This window comes from Phytophthora cinnamomi (genome assembly GCF_018691715.1).
Source record: "Phytophthora cinnamomi strain GKB4 chromosome Unknown Contig6, whole genome shotgun sequence".
Lineage (NCBI taxonomy): Eukaryota > Oomycota > Peronosporomycetes > Peronosporales > Peronosporaceae > Phytophthora > Phytophthora cinnamomi.
In genome coordinates, this window is record NW_027150939.1 from 1,138,781 (window position 1) to 1,154,926 (window position 16,146).

The 16,146-nt window shown below is 53.2% G+C and overlaps 5 protein-coding genes across 5 annotated transcripts; 3 read left to right on the plus strand and 2 right to left on the minus strand.

Annotated features, from left to right (window-relative positions):
• Positions 1–2,829: 2,829 nt before the first annotated feature.
• Positions 2,830–3,066, plus strand: IUM83_07510 (WD repeat-containing protein 65; the record flags this gene model as incomplete). Its single annotated transcript, XM_067931814.1, has 1 exon — positions 2,830–3,066. One exon carries the CDS (start codon positions 2,830–2,832, stop codon positions 3,064–3,066), a length of 237 nt encoding a protein of 78 aa, XP_067799197.1.
• A 2,551-nt stretch (positions 3,067–5,617) lies between these two features.
• IUM83_07511 (WD repeat-containing protein 65) lies at positions 5,618–6,118 on the plus strand (the record flags this gene model as incomplete). The annotated part of the gene is made up of 1 exon (XM_067931815.1): positions 5,618–6,118. One exon carries the CDS (start codon positions 5,618–5,620, stop codon positions 6,116–6,118), a length of 501 nt encoding a protein of 166 aa, XP_067799196.1.
• Positions 6,119–7,643: 1,525 nt separating this feature from the next.
• IUM83_07512 (Pectate lyase) lies at positions 7,644–8,393 on the minus strand (the record flags this gene model as incomplete). Its single annotated transcript, XM_067931816.1, has 1 exon — positions 7,644–8,393. The coding sequence occupies one exon, from the start codon at positions 8,391–8,393 to the stop codon at positions 7,644–7,646; it is 750 nt and encodes a 249-aa protein (XP_067799199.1).
• Positions 8,394–10,095: 1,702 nt separating this feature from the next.
• Positions 10,096–10,845, plus strand: IUM83_07513 (Pectate lyase; the record flags this gene model as incomplete). Its single annotated transcript, XM_067931817.1, has 1 exon — positions 10,096–10,845. The coding sequence occupies one exon, from the start codon at positions 10,096–10,098 to the stop codon at positions 10,843–10,845; it is 750 nt and encodes a 249-aa protein (XP_067799198.1).
• A 2,815-nt stretch (positions 10,846–13,660) lies between these two features.
• IUM83_07514 (Ferroportin (FP) Family) lies at positions 13,661–15,553 on the minus strand (the record flags this gene model as incomplete). Its single annotated transcript, XM_067931818.1, has 4 exons — positions 13,661–15,016; positions 15,089–15,179; positions 15,255–15,414; positions 15,484–15,553. 4 exons carry the CDS (start codon positions 15,551–15,553, stop codon positions 13,661–13,663), a joined length of 1,677 nt encoding a protein of 558 aa, XP_067799193.1.
• Between the last annotated feature and the right edge of the window lie 593 nt (positions 15,554–16,146).

Consider the following 16,146-nt stretch of genomic DNA (forward strand, 5'->3'; position numbering starts at 1 on the left):
CGGGGGCTGGTTGATTTCCAAGTGAGCAGCGGGGAAGACCATGACCAGGAGCTGCTGGAGAGGGAGGAGATGAGGGCACCGAACCAGTCTTCCGTATCGAGAAACCTCTCGTGCCCCCTCTCGTTGCAGTGTCGCCATTCCCGGTTTTCACTCCCGGGGTTCACTGAGAGTCTGCTCGTCGACGGAGCATCCGATCCGGAGACCAGCCCTCGCGTGCTGCTCTGGTCGATGCGTGGCCAGCCATTTGGCGCGCTTTGCCACTCTCTCCTGCAAGCGCCACGCCTCTCAGTAAACCCCACGCGCCCGGGGCTCACCAAAAGATCCTCGCCCGATCGCGGTGGCGCCAGAGACAGGCACTGCAAGTCGTGCAAACGGATACGTCCAGGAAGCTGCGTCCACGAGAAGCGGTGTTGGAGACCAGGCAGGACTGACGCGAGCCTCACTCGCCCGAACTCTCGTCTTATGCCCACCACTACGCGAGGGCCACTGCAAGTGAATATGTGCGCAGATATTTGCGAGATTGGCAAGTGAGGCACTCACGCTGTAGAGCCGGCTAGGGGACCGAGCACTTGCTAGCCCTCGTGCATTCGGCCCGGCCGAGTCTCGCGAGGCGTCGGAAGCACTACGCTGCATGTATGGTGGGGAACATGCGATGAGTCTGCGGCCGTGCCCCGTTGTGACGAATATGTCCGGAATCTATCTTGACAGAGAAGTGCCACAAAAAGCTTGTAGATATAATACAGTCTAGTGCCGTCTAGTGCCGGACGCGTGCTACCTGCTACTGAAGCGCCCACGAAAATTTGCACGCCGATGAACTCGGTTGAGTTACGTTGTTGTCAAATACCTACCGTTTTTATCCTATCTAGAAGGTAGAATGCCTAGCCGTTGTCTCGTACCAGTAGAGGGCTGTCAAGTTGGCGTGACGTGCAACCAAAGCCACCAACTACCGTGGTGCTAAGATGACTAGTTCCTAACTTAGGAACCCTAAGAGCATTCCCACCGTTCGGGTCAAAACACCGACCAAAAGTCATTTTTAACCATCAAATAGCTGTTGGATAGTTTTTCGCGCTCGCACCGGTTCGACTAAAACCAAACCAAATTTCATCAGCGGCCATCTTCCAGCGATCCTTCTGTCAAATATTGCAAATGGATAGCTGGGGGATGGTCACTTCTCAACCGACGCTTCAGGTAGCGGGGCAGCTTCGAAATGGCACAGGAAAAAACCGTCGGGGGAAAAGCTATTAGGACCTGGAGAACCTGGAGCTGGCTAAAGCGTATGTTCACGTGTCCGCGGATGCATTAGTTGGAATTACCCAGTCGGCAGAAACCTTTGGACGCGCATCAAAGACAAGATGGAGAGCTCAGAGCGCATTGCCAATGCGATCGCAGAGGAAGACCTGAAGCCACGAGCTTGGACGAGCCTTTAAGCCCGGTTCGGTGTGATGCATAGGCCTATCGGGAAATACATCAGCTGCGTGGCTGGGGTGTCATCAAAATACTGCTTCATAAAGCGTCTATAGCGCGTCTCAAAGTCCCGCTCTTCGTTTTTACTCTTTCCTGGCCGAGAACCGCCGCGTTTCACTGTCGTATCACGAGAGCTAGATCGAGACGCTGGGAACAGAAGTTGCTGGGCGATAAGCTCATCGTCGTCATCTTCACAATCCAAACTGAGGATGTCAAGGAAGCCACCCTGCGCGCTCACCTGCGCAAGAGCGCTTACTGGTACGTCTTCCATCTCCACTACCGACTACCCTCCCCCTCGCTGAATAAGATTTGACTGACTTATCGCCGCGACGGGTGCGAACTTTTCTCTCGATCAAATTTGCCGGATCTTTTGTACCCTCAGTTTGACCTAACTTTGACTTTGGTTTTGACACGACCGGTGGGAATGCCCTAAGAAGTTCCCTTTTGTTCCGATACTTCAGATCCTACTGAGTGTTGTGTACCTACGGAATTTGCTGCTTGGATACCGTCAGCAACTTACTGACTGTGACAATGTAGGAGATCGCCAGGTCTAGGCACAGCTAGGTGAGGTGACCGCGCGCGCGTGTGTGCTGGGAGCCGCCTACTGTGTGGACATTGGTGTGCACGAAATGTTTAGAGAGCCTTAGGACCAGGTGTACTGTATCATCGCTTCACGAACTAGTGAAGTGCCCACTACAATACCGGCGCTTTGCCAACCTCAGACAACAAAGATGTTGCCACAGGAGTCCAGCATAAACTGAGCTGTATGGGTTTTGATTAGTGGAAAACCTACCTGCTGAGGCTGGACGGTGGAAGCCAGTCATCTATGATCGCTCCGCGATGCCCCCAGCTCGTAAAGTGATGCCCACCTCCACGCTTCGTTTCGCACCGGTACGATTGGTGTCGCTGTCGTACGGTATCGTAACTAGAGGGATGGTAACGCGAGCGATTGTTGTTGTTTAAGCGACCGAGGAGCTTTTACACGTGCAACTCCTGTCAGGTCAGCCAAATTTCTTTTTGGAAAAAGGAAGCAGTGAACCCAAACTCCGCACCGCTCGAATTGTATGCTCTGCCGGAAGCTGCAGATCTCAAAGACCAATCCCGTGTGCTTGTCTACCAGTCAGCACTCCAGCAGAACTTGTAGTCTTGGCCTGCTTCCGAGACAAATGCCCACGAGTTGAGGCGGTCTTCGCTTTCGATTTTTCGAGAATAAAGACAGCGGCAATCTACGCGTTGGGTGTGCTCTTCGATGCATGCCCATGAAGGCAACCGCGGATAAGCAAACCAGTCGCCGCCTCGGCAGGTTACCTAACAGCGCACTCGTCCAGGTTCTCAAGGTGACAGTGGCGCTTGCACAACCTTGAGATGGAGATCAATGAACTAGAGCTGGCAATCGACGACGACCAGAAGGAGATCGAGTCGTTTACTCATGAACTCGACGAGTGTTTCGATCGGTTGAGGGATATCGATGAGTTCGTGGTCGCACTCGAGGATGGAGAGGTTCCTACTGTGCCCGATGTGGCATCAGCACTGGCGGATATGTTGGAAGAGCGTGAAGAAGAGAAAAATGCTATCACGCGATATGAAGAGGCTCGGGGTTGACACGAGCAGCAGTTCCAGAGGCTCTAAGAACTGTGCCGGGTGCTCAAGAAAGAGCGAGTCGGGCTTCACAAGACGTGCATTGAAATATGCTCAATTTTCCGGTGCAATGGCGTTTTCGACTTGATGCGACGTCGATTGGGGAAATTCTGCTCGAAACCAGCGTAACGGAGCTGATAGCGAGCGATGGTATTTGTTTAAATGAGTAGAGACACAATGTAGGAAAAAAGGTTACGGGATTCAGGCCGACAGCTCTAAATAACACTTCCTCAGTTGCTGCTACAGCTGTACGTGCTCGATCCAGCGTGTTGTTGGTCGGTAACAGATGCTTTACAATTAGCGAAATGTGCCTGCCACGGAGACAAAGTGAAGATTTGAAAGGCGCTAGAGATCCGTGTACATACTGTACAATTGAAGAGCTCTCGGATATAACATATCATTAAAAGTCATTAAATGACGAAGATACCTGTCCACCGATACCACACGCTGAACACACTCTTACTGAATTTGCTGTACAAATTTTGTGGACGTTAGTTATATCTATCCTGTGCGTATCTACACTCTTGTCATACCCTTATTAGTCTGTACGCAAATATTTGGCAGCTCAATAGATTTCTTGCTAGAGCAATGCGAGCAAGTTTCAGTGAGTTGCCTACATATCACACTTAGGAAGCGAGCTAAAAACATGAAATACATATGCGCAAGATCGCGTCCATGAACCCGAACACACGACTGCGAAACAGTGCAGTCAACATCTATATTCTTTTAGCACCAAACGACACTTTCCGGCCGTGCAGAGAGCATCCGGGAGGATCAACCTGCTCTTACACAATTTATGAAACGCTGCTAGGACGTGCATGGAAATCTCGACTACGACTGCAAAGCGATCGTGATCTTTTGATGCCAAAAACCATAAATGTAAAACTAACTAAATTGTTTCTCTAGAGGAAATAATCATTGCAACATTTCTACATGTAGCTCGACCACGCAGTAGAACTGCAATACTCGTCCTTACGGTATGCGCTGGCCTGATTGTCCTAGTCGCCACGAGGTCATACATACAGTGTACATGCACTTGTGGTGGAAATGCGTCGGACGCGCCGCCATTGATAACTGCGCAAACAGAGAAGGTGCCAACAATTCGCGAAGACAGTGTCGAATGATGGGCTTAGGTCAAATCCGTGCTCATAGTTGGGGAGTCTCATCGTTAGGCGGGATGTTTGAAGATATCCTCCGAGTGGATGATTCACAGATCCACTGTGGATTGGGCGCGGGGCCCTGGGCATTACTACTCTGTGAGTCTATAGAATAGCAAGCTCGTGCAAGAACCGCATGGTGCTTGGACAGCTACGTGCGTTGAAGGTGATTAAATTTTAACGATTTAGCGTGTCATCATCGGAAATTGGCAGAAGAAGCTTTTGCTTAAAACATTTTGACGTCATCTGTTTAAAGTTCGTAAAACTGGAGCACTCTCATCCGCACCAGCCAACACGATGTATTTCTACAACAAATACGCGTACACAAACAAGAGCGGCAGTGCTACATAACTTCATATGGTTCTTTTCGTATCCATTCGACAGTCGACTCCACTGCTGTCACATGGACGCCGATCAAGATTACTAGCTTAAAAGGTCCCGACAAGCAGCAAAGCACCGGGGCAACCCCTCCTTCTTGCTGGCCCGCGGAGTCTCCGCAGCGCAGAGGTTCGTGCGACGAAAGAGCAAATCTCGACAGCGTCTGCGAAGCGGAATGCTAGTGCCCGAAATCCACCCAACGAGTGTAGCACGCGAGCATTTGTATCCGCGTTTCTGGTCAGCTTCACCCACTGTTACCGCATGACAGTACAGTGGTGCACCGAAAGTGAGTGACAGGTCCGCTGATCGCTGCAGTACACTGCATGGATCTTGTTAACATTATGGCTGGCATTGCTCCTTTGTCCTCCGCTATGTGCATGAACTACTACACTTGTCGCTCTTGCTCATTCGAGCCGTCGCGCACTTTTCATTCGCCGCGTCCTTCGGATCCAGCGCAACGTTGCAAAAGGTACACGACGACCACGATGTCGCTAGAGACGGGGGCGGCGCGTCGAGGAGAGGGGCGAAGGTAAGGTGCGGTGTGCGTGCACGCGCACGGTAGGTAGGATAAGTAAGGCGTGCTTGAGCCCAGAGATGGACCGAGCAGCAAGCCGCACGCTACAAACCGCTGCCCGCGGGTGAATCATAATGGTCATGTCTGCCGCGATTTGAACGCGCCGCCGCGTCCAGAGGGTGCCTGCGGCCAGGATCCGAGTGTCTTCGACCCGGGAAAAACCTGTCCACGATGTCTCCGTTGACGGTCAAGGAAAAGGGCTAACGCGTGCGGTTCTATGCTTGACTGCGCGGTTCAACGTTGTGGTCAACGACGGGTCAACCAGGGGGTTCAGCGAAAGCAGACCCGCGGCATGGTGGTCGTCGCTGACAGGTCTGTCAGGTCTGCCGTCTCAAGTCGCACGCGACGAGTGCTGCGGGCAGCTCACTCTCAGATTCCCCGCGCAGCAGTCAAGCCACACAACGCAATGGACCAGTTCAGCACTCGCCTCTCCGCGGAGACCAACTACCACCTCCTGGTGCAGGAGCTGAAGGCCGCGGTGCAGCGCATGCACGAAATCGAGACGGAGATGGATGACGTGCGGCTGGCGCTCGAGGACGACCAGGAGGAGGTCGAGACGTACACGGACGACATCGCCGACTGCTGCGACCGCATCGAGGCCATCGACGAGTTCGTGCGCGAGATCCAAGCCGGCAACGTCCCCACGCTCGGGGACGTCGACACGGTCGTGGCCAACATGGCTGAGGAGCGCGAGGAGGAGGAGGGCATGCTCAAGGTGCTGGGCGAGGCGCGCACGTGTCACGCGCAGCAGCTGCAGCAGCTGCAGACCCAACTCGGCTCGTTGCAGAGGGAGCGGCTCATGCTGCAGAAGAGGAGCTCGCAGCTCTGGTGCGTGCTGGGCCGCAACGGCGTCTTCGAGCTGGTGATCCGGCGCCTCGTAGAGCGCACGGCCAAGGTGCTGCAGTAGACGCTCGCAGACTTGGAGAGGGGTATTTATTAGACGTGTGTGAACGATGGAAATACATGTACAGATGTGCGAACCCATTGGTCGTGGTCGTTTTGGTTGCGGCGTTGTGCTGCGTAGGGAGTAAAGTGTGCCGCATGCGTTGTCGTGAGGATGGATGGATAGGCCTTGCAGGCGGTGAAGTGATGACTCGACACGCCTTGATTCATCGAGAGTGGACGGGGCCGTCAAGATCGTCACTTGGTCGAGTCCACAGGTTACTTCACCCATATGCTGATACGCACTTACATCTAGGCGAACTTGGGTCAGTCATCGCCTTCGTCGTCGACAGCCAGCAGCTGATGCGGCCGACTGACTGACTGTCCGAGTTATAGAGCAAGTTGTTGACGTCGAAAAGTGACGGAGGCGTAACCATGGCACAGACGGTGTGAAACAAGCAACAAAGAGCGAAAGACGTCACCGGCTAGGGTCACGGTGCTTGGTTCTCCATCCCGCCGTTCGTTGCTGCTCTGGATACGCTCGGCTGTAGACGCAACATGTTAAAGAACACTTGCGCTGATCAGTGATCAAGTTCGGCGCGTAGGGATCTGCAATTTCTACCGGTTGGCAGTTCGGTAAAAGTGTCCTCGGATGTCTGCAATAGAACACAATTAATGCGATCCTTGCGACAGCTAAAGTAGCAGCGATAGCCTCTCGTATCAATCAAGCTGATCGTCGGGTATTACTTGGATCCTGATTTCTCCACGTACTACAGAAGATAAAAGCGGACATACCCGTCCGCGCGTCGAAACGCAGGATGAGACGGAGCACAGTCATGTTTCCTTGCTTGCAACGAGACAAGCGTGATCACTTTGAGCGTGCGGTTGCAAAGGCTATCGCTGTACAAGCAGATGCTGGCTAGGCTGATTGCCGACAGTGTCGACAGTGTTGGCACAGAGACTTGTAAATGTAAACTGTTTGTCCCCGTGATCATTTTTGCATGTGTGCAGGATGGCGAGCTCAAATCAAAACAGACTTCTGCATTACGAAGTAAGCCTCAGCTGTCAGGCGTGGTTGAGGGCCACGTCGCTGAGACTCCATCGATTCGCCTTTCTTGCGCTTGCCTACCCACTAATTAGCGTGCGGTAGAGTTTAGCTTGCTTTTGGCGTAGTCTCCGCGCTTCTTGGTCATGATTCTCGGGGCGAGGTCAATTTGGTAGTGATAGTCAAATAGGTAAGCTCATGCCACTAGTACTAACTGCAAAAGCAGACGAGACAAATCGGGTGGGCCAACAGGAGCTGAATACATAATGGCAGGTTTTACGGTTTCGAATATTTCATCCAGTAATATACCAGAGCTCGTAGGTTTTTGGCGTGATTGGTCGTTTCTATTAGTGCACTAATATGCTTCTAGTGCACTAAAGTGGCAGATTCCCTTAGTAGCAATTTAGCGAATCAATAGCAATCAACGAAACATATTTACTCGAGTGAGGCAGATGCTTGCCAAAATTATCTATTTAAGTTTTACGGATCATCGCTGGAACAGCATTTAGTAGAACTCGATCTTGTCCTTGTTGAAGACGCAGTTCTTGGACGGGCCCTTGCTCGTGACCGTGGGCTCCTTGCCGTTCGTGGACGTGGTGGTCTGGCACACGGCGTTTGCGCCCTTGCTCGTGTGCACGTGGATGTCGTTGGTGAATGTGGCCACGTCGCCGTTGTTGGCGTTCACAGTCACGAGGCTCACTTTGGGGTTGTACCCCCACACGTGGTTGAGCGAGACGGTGCGCTTGATGTTGGCGCAGGTGCCGCACGAGCGGTAGAGCTTGCCGAAGTTTTCTGCGTAAAAGCCGTTGATATTGACGTGGCCGTATCCGTTGTGCTGGATGACCTTGTCCTCGGCGTTCTTGGCGCCGCACGCCAGCACGTTGGTGACGCTGTTCTTGTTGCCGCCCTTCACACTCAGCGCGTCCTCGCAGACGTCCTCCCACCACACGTTCTCGACAGTGCAGTCGTGGTCGTCGCAGTGCACGCCCTCGCGCTGGTCGGGTCCGATGATGACGTTCTTGAGCTTGGCGCCAGCCTCGAGCTTGAAGACGGCGTCCCTCCATCCGCCCTCCGACTGGCCCTTGCACTTGATGTCGGAGCGCTGGTAGGTCTTCATGCCTCCGTCGAATGTCTCTCCTTTCTTGATGACCTTGACGCCGTTGTAGCGGACGTTCCCCTTGGACGTGGGCCAGGCGGAGGAGACGGAGGCGCTGATGGCGAGCACGGCGCAGAGGAGGAAGACGATGCGGTCCATGGTGCTGGTGAGCGTGGTGTGGTGGTTTAGAGGTCGAGCGCTTGGGGCGGAGGAATCAAAATGCAGAATGAGTGAGGAAGCGGACAGTGAAATGCTAGAGATGAAAAGGGACTATCGAAAGTAGTTTTCGTGGCGTGAACCTGTGTGGTATTCGAGTTAGAATGTGATGTGTTGGTTTGAACGTGGCCAGCAAGGAGGCTTGAATTTCAAACATTCAGCTATATATGTCGTTAGGTTACAACACCGATAGACAGGTAGTTAGGCTTTGTGACCGTGCATTATTTTTACGATCCCACGTTAGGTGGTTTGCCTTACACTGTAGTTGACCACCTTGCAGCTTATCTCTCTGTACGTGCATAGACACACAATTTGAGCACACTTTTCAAGAAAATCGACTAAACTAATAAATTTTAGTAAGACGGCAACTATTCGACTAAAAGATTTTGCCAAGCGGATCTCCAAGCTAAGAGCAAACTAAACCTACAACGCTTGCCGGTCAAAGGTAGTTGGTGCTGATAGAGAACAAAGCAGGCCATCAAACCAGGACAGGCAAACCCGTATCGACCAAATAGAAGCTTGAGAAACGTTCTCGGGCTGGTAGGCCACGACAGCACAGCATGGTCACGTATACGCAGTGGACCGTGGAAGCAGGTCGGGGCGCTTTTACATGCGCACGCTGCTGAGGGCAACTTGTCACGGTAGCATATTTCCAGCAAAACACCTGCCGATCAGTTCCGTGCTGCTAGCACTCAACCAAACCTCCAACCCATTGGCCTAGACCACTCGCTGATGGCGGGTTATCGAGGCCTTATGCGTACGTCTGCGGTTCAGGCTGGACTCCGGAGTCCAAGATGCCCCCGTTTTAACGGAGAAGTTGCACGACTACAAAAATCTAATTCGGTAGTCGCTGTTTGGATTTGCGGAGTGGAAACGGGTCGTCGGTATGTACATGTACACGCTGCAAACATCCCTGTGATACAGTGGAAACGGGTCGTCGGTATGTACATGTACACGCTGCAAACATCCCTGTGATACAGTGGAAACGGGTCGTCGGTATGTACATGTACACGCTGCAAACATCCCTGTGATCCAGCGGAAACGGGTCGTCGGTATGTACATGTACACGCTGCAAACATCCCTGTGATACTGTACGCCGCCCAAAACGGAAGACAATGTACAGGCACGCCGCCCACAGATGTTTTCGTGCAAGTCCAAGCTCTTACGGCGGCAAGATGTCGTGAACTAGAGTTGTCGTGCTTAGAGAGTATTCTCCAAGTGCTAGCTTTGAAATTACTGCACAGCTTCTACCGTGCAGGTTTCTTTGGCTTATCTGGATACGACCCAAAAACACCTTCGAAGCTGTTGTGCTCAATGTTTTCAGCCTGCATCACATTCTCATCGAAGCTACAGTAATGCAGTTCGCAGTCGCATTGTTATCGTTGTGCCACGAGTTACCAGCCAAGAATATTTTACTGCCGCGATCGTGCAAATAAATTAATCACTGTACACCTAACGTGCGTTTGTTGTTCGTGCATATCCATGCTCGACCACTCGAGTAACTCTACAGGCAACGTACCTCCATCACAGCGACAGCTACTTAGCATACTTGCAATTCTCTGCCCGCTTCCTCACTCATTCTGCATTTTGATTCCTCCGCCCAAGCGCTCGACCTCTAAACCACCACACCACGCTCACCAGCACCATGGACCGCATCGTCTTCCTCCTCTGCGCCGTGCTCGCCATCAGCGCCTCCGTCTCCTCCGCCTGGCCCACGTCCAAGGGGAACGTCCGCTACAACGGCGTCAAGGTCATCAAGAAAGGAGAGACATTCGACGGAGGCATGAAGACCTACCAGCGCTCCGACATCAAGTGCAAGGGCCAGTCGGAGGGCGGATGGAGGGACGCCGTCTTCAAGCTCGAGGCTGGCGCCAAGCTCAAGAACGTCATCATCGGACCCGACCAGCGCGAGGGCGTGCACTGCGACGACCACGACTGCACTGTCGAGAACGTGTGGTGGGAGGACGTCTGCGAGGACGCGCTGAGTGTGAAGGGCGGCAACAAGAACAGCGTCACCAACGTGCTGGCGTGCGGCGCCAAGAACGCCGAGGACAAGGTCATCCAGCACAACGGATACGGCCACGTCAATATCAACGGCTTTTACGCAGAAAACTTCGGCAAGCTCTACCGCTCGTGCGGCACCTGCGCCAACATCAAGCGCACCGTCTCGCTCAACCACGTGTGGGGGTACAACCCCAAAGTGAGCCTCGTGACTGTGAACGCCAACAACGGCGACGTGGCCACATTCACCAACGACATCCACGTGCACACGAGCAAGGGCGCAAACGCCGTGTGCCAGACCACCACGTCCACGAACGGCAAGGAGCCCACGGTCACGAGCAAGGGCCCGTCCAAGAACTGCGTCTTCAACAAGGACAAGATCGAGTTCTACTAAGCTGCCGTTCTAGACTTCTAGCTATGACTGCTATACAGTACTACTAGTATCTGTAGTCGATATTTGAGTGAAGATACGTTAAATCGATCACCTCAAACTCAATGTAAACGATTGTTGAATGATTTTTTTTTTGGTTTGGACAACCGTCGATTTAGATTCAATAACAGCCATTAGTTTTCGACTTGGAGCTACGCATAACTTTCTACTTATCTTTCACTGCTACCTCCACCCGCAAGACCGTATCGCTTAGTAGTATTCAATAGCGTCCGCGTCGTACACGCAGTTCTCCGACACGCCCGTGCTGGTTACCTCGGGCTCGTCGCCATCGGTGGCATCGGTAGTCTTGCAGATCACGATGTCGTCGTTGCCGTCGTCCGAGTGGACATGGATATCATCCGTGAATGTAGCGATGTCGCCGTTGTTCGAGTTCACCGTGACCAGGGCGTTCTGCGGGTTGTTGCCCCACACGTGATTTAGGTACACCGTGCGCTTCTTGCTGCCACAGGTACCGCACGAGCGGTAGAGCTTGCCGAAGTTCTCAGCGTAAAAGCCGTTGATGTTGACATGACCGTAGCCGTTGTGTTGAATGATCTTGTCCTCGGCGTTCTTGGCGCCGCAGGCGAGGACGTTCGTGACGCTGTCGGCGGTCCCGCCCTTCACACTCAGTGCGTCCTCGCAGACATCCTCCCACCACACGTTCTCAAGGGTGCAGTCGTGATCGTCGCAGTGCACGCCTTCACGCTGGTTCTTGCCGATGATGACGTTCTTGAGCGTGGCGCCGGCCTCAAGCTTGAACATGGCGTCGCGCCAGCCACCCTCGTCCTGCTCGGCGCAGGTGATGTCGGAGCGCTGGTAGGTCTTGAGACCGCCGTCAAAAGTCTCGCCGGCGGCAACGACGTACACCTCGCTGTACTCGACGTTGCCGGTACTGGTGGGCCATGCAGAGACGACAGCAGCGTAGGTGGCGACGGCGATAGCGTAGATGTAGGGGGAGACTTGGACCATGGTGAGGAGTTGGGTTTGGTGGGGCTGGTAGATGGAGTGGCTTGAGTCCGGCAAAACTGGAAATGAGGACGACTGCTTAGCCTAAAGAGCGTAGAACTTCATCGATGAAGGCCACGCTAGCGAGTGCTCAAAGGTGAAGGATGCGACCAGCAACTCCAGCTGTTCGTGCGGCTTGGTTCAATGATGGCATGGATTTACGCTGCTCGACGTGGTCCTTTGTGCCCGTGCTGCCCATATCTCGGGCCTCGGCGCTCCTCTTCGGGCCTGCATGCCACTCGATGCTTTTGCGATCGAGTTTCTTTCAGCAAAACGCGTTCTCAACTGCTGGTGCCGAAGCGATCCAGCCGCAGCACGATCGCTGAACAAACGTGGCGGTAACGGCCGGAACTGTCGGTCAGTACTCAAGTTGTGGTGCGTTTGCTGCTCTTGAAGACCTCTCGTCGTGACACTGCGGGCCTTCTTCCCAACGTTTTCACTAGATGAATGAGACACGGTCTTCTTCTCGCGTTGATAATCGAGGCGTATTCTAGCTGCAGTGGTTGGGAAGAAGCAAAATGACGTACTGTGCTGCTACAGCACTTGAACCGATTGAGCGATTAGCTCTAGTCGAAGCGACTAAAGTCCGATTAAAGGGATGTTGAGATGATCACGATGCAACAACTTGGTGTAAACTATTTGCATCTGCCCGCGAGGAACGTCGACTGTCGAAGGATATGCCGAGCACTGCCGGCATCGTCAGGTATGCGTTGAATCTCTCCTGCTAGGTGATTGCACTTCGTTCAGCGATCGCGGCTGGTGTTTGCTGCCCTGGAGCTGCTGTTACCGTTTCCTGGAATATATTGCTTTGGGGTGCTACTTAAAATTGAGGACCTTTGCTGACTTCTGAGAGGAAACTGCTATTTAGGGGCGGGTTAACTTACGAGTATCTATCTACACAGCGCTCGACGTAGCGTTTTTGCACGTTACTGAAGCATGAGGAATCCACAATCCTCATTGAGGATTGTGCCAGCCTATTGGTACACAATTTTTATTTTATACGGTTAGCTTAGAATTTTTTTAAACGATATGTTAAATTAATATTTATTTTAATAGTCCCCTATTTAAAATTAACAATTATTTTTAATGGCTAACTTGTACGGTATGACTGACCGCTACCGTGGGAGGGACAGGAGGGTGCGCGCTGTACATGTAAGAGCGCTAGAGAGCAGGTGTTCGGTACGTTCCGCGTTTGCTAGATAATAAACCTACTTATGCCAGATGATGCAGGACAGTCGGTCAGAGCGGGAAGGCGTCTTCGTTTGGACTGTGAAACTTTCGAACGGGGAAGTTGTGTATCTGGAGTGTGAAGAGCTCGCCGAGTGTGTGAACCGAGAGTTTGTCCTCGGGATGGACGTCACGACAAGCGTAAAATTGTAGGCGATTAGATAGCCAAGGAAAGATAGTGCATGTGGGGTCCTGCGTGTGATAACGAAAACAAAAGAAAAAATGGCCTCTCAAACCCTCTGTGTTATTCAATACCTTTACCGTTCGCTTACACTGTTTAAAGTCGTTTCAATGTTCCTCAGAAATCAGCAGTTGCAAACATTCGCGTCGCCGGAATAGCGATTTGAAGGTTTTACTCGTTTTTCCGAGCAGAAACAGCTTTCCTCAGAATTCAGCAGGGTTTACTCGTTTTTAAGGCCGTCCCATCGCTTTGCACTGCGACTCAAGTACTTGGCATTCCAATTGTTTAAAGATCGAAACATGTCATTGCTTTATGCGGTTACCAATGAAGGTCTCGCTTTAAATTTCGACCAATGGCAATGCGTACCTACGCCTTCGTAGGCGACGCGTCCTTCTTAAACACGTAAACCTCACGGTGACGGCCATATTTGATTCCCCAGTACGTGAAGCCCATGGCAGAAGCGAGCACAGCTGCAAGCGAGAACACCACGAGAGCCTCAAACTGGTGCGGGTCGTTGAACACTACGCCCGAAAGCAGAATCAGGATGTAGAAGAACTGGTAGGTGGCTGTCTGCATGGAGTTGATGGATCCACGCTGGTTGGGAGCGATCCACTCCTGCATGATCTGAGTCTCAGCCAGGTCCGTGCTCCAGAGCCAAGCGCGTGACACCACGACACAAGTCAGCATCACGTAGTCGGACACGACCGACTCGCCCGTGAATAGGAAAGCTAGCAGAACCGGTGCCAGACACAGCCAAAAAAGCCATACGCTCAGGACAGCGACGTGCTCCACGCGCTTCATTTTGCTCCGCAATGAGGGGAAGATCAGCGTCCCCACTAGTCCAGTCACTGCTCCAGCGCCACGACTTGCACCCAAAAGCGCGTTGGAGATGCCACGCCACTTCAAGTACGCAGTGTTGAGCGCACCACCGCTCAGAATCGTCATGTACAACGCGCAGAACGAAAAGCTGACCAAGAACACAGGGTGCTTAACGTAGTCGGACCACATTTTGGCGAAGCGAACCATCACACCAAGCTCAGCAGTGGAAGTTTGGGATGCCGTCTGTCCACTCTTCCCACCAGCTTCATCGTGGCTTACGCGGACAGCCAACTCCGGCACAAGCTGGTAAATGTCGTGCGTCATGAAGTACTCAAGCGGCGTGGAGATCAGGTTCCAGAGTCCGACAACGGCAGCGCCGACCATGGCTCGAGTGGTGGCGTCACTACCCGCAAAATCCACAATGAAACCAAAAGCCATGGGGCCGAGGATGTTGCAGCTCAGATCGATGCGGCGCATCGTCGTGTTGAGCTTGGCGAGAGCGGCCGAGTTGTCAACGCCAGCAATCACCACGACCCAGTCGCGCTCGATGCCCAAAGTCTGCGCGTCGTTGAGCACTTGGCCCACTCCGCCGCAGACGAGCGTTCCGGCGAACATGAGCGCGAGCGGCCACGTCCACTCGGGTTTGTGCACGCCGTCCGCGTTCGTGACGAGCAGAATCAGTCCCAGGATGATCGAGTTGATCACGATCATGAGGTTCTCGAGGACGATGGCGTACTTCATGGCCGTCCAGCGGTTCCAGCGGTCCAGGTGGTGACCCACCGTCGGGATCATGAAGATGCAGACCACGTACATGGCCAGCGAGAAGGCCGCGCTCGGTAGCAGCGTGTCCACGAAGATGTCCATAAACAAAATGGGCACCGCGAAGCCCCAGATACGGTCTCCCTAAGCACAGCAAGCTTCACATTAATCCAAAAATCCCTGTATCGATCTGCAGAAGTACACAGATTCCCTTACCCAAGCCGACAGCAGATGACTAGCGTACAGGTACGTGATCACGCGTCTCGGTCGCGTTGAAGTCGAGGTCATTGCATCGCCTCCGCTGCTTCTACGTAGGTGCACACGCAATCGAAAGTTCTGAGTCAGCACGAAAGGAAGTTGGTGGGTGAAGTGCATCTCTTACAGCAGAGGCTGCTGCTCTCCGTTGTTGCCGTCACGGGCGTCCAGCCACGCGGTGACGAGACACGCGCCGACCGGCACGAGCGTTACTGCGCTCAGGATGAGCGTCACCATGTTGGCGGGCGCGGGCATCACGCACGCGTCTTGGAATCCGCCGACGCATGCTGCGGAGATCGAAAACGGGAGGTCAGTACTGTTGTACTACAATTGCAACGTCGGACGCAATGCCATACCTGCGCTGTCGAGTGCGAGCGCGGCGCTGATGAGCCCCATGACGAGGCAGACGAACACGGTGGCCTCCATCGTGAAAGGGCGAGCGAGGTGCAGAGGGCGCTGCAAAAACGACTGTGGTCGGACGTTATGGATTGCTTGGTGGATCGGCGTTCCGGTGACACTAGCCACGCTTTGCTGGTGGGCGGTAAGGAGCAGTTAATCCGGCTTGACGCGTGATGTATGTTCACTGCGCAGTGCCGTGCCTCGAGCCAATGACGGCGCTAGTGATCAGCATTGGCGAATTGCTCGAGGCGAGGACAGTGCGTCCGACCTCTTCCCGAAAAAAAAAACGGCTGGACGTGAAGAGGAAGCAAGAGGCATTTTGAAGTCGTGTCTGCAAAACGAATTGCACTGGCTAAGTGCATGTAGAGTCTACTGGTACATTGTAGACCACGTCAAGTCACTGACAAAATTATAATCTAGCTGATCGATCACACTTGAGCCGATCTTCTGCTCCAAAATATGTTTCTGGTCAAGCGCTGGCCGGGGCCTGTCCATTGCGCGCCACTCGCCAAGATGGCCACTTCGACAATGGCTGGCAGCCAACTACATGTATTGTCGAAGTGACAGTCTCCTTGTCCCATCCGCTCGGGCAGCACTAAGATATGAGTGACGTCGTTGCA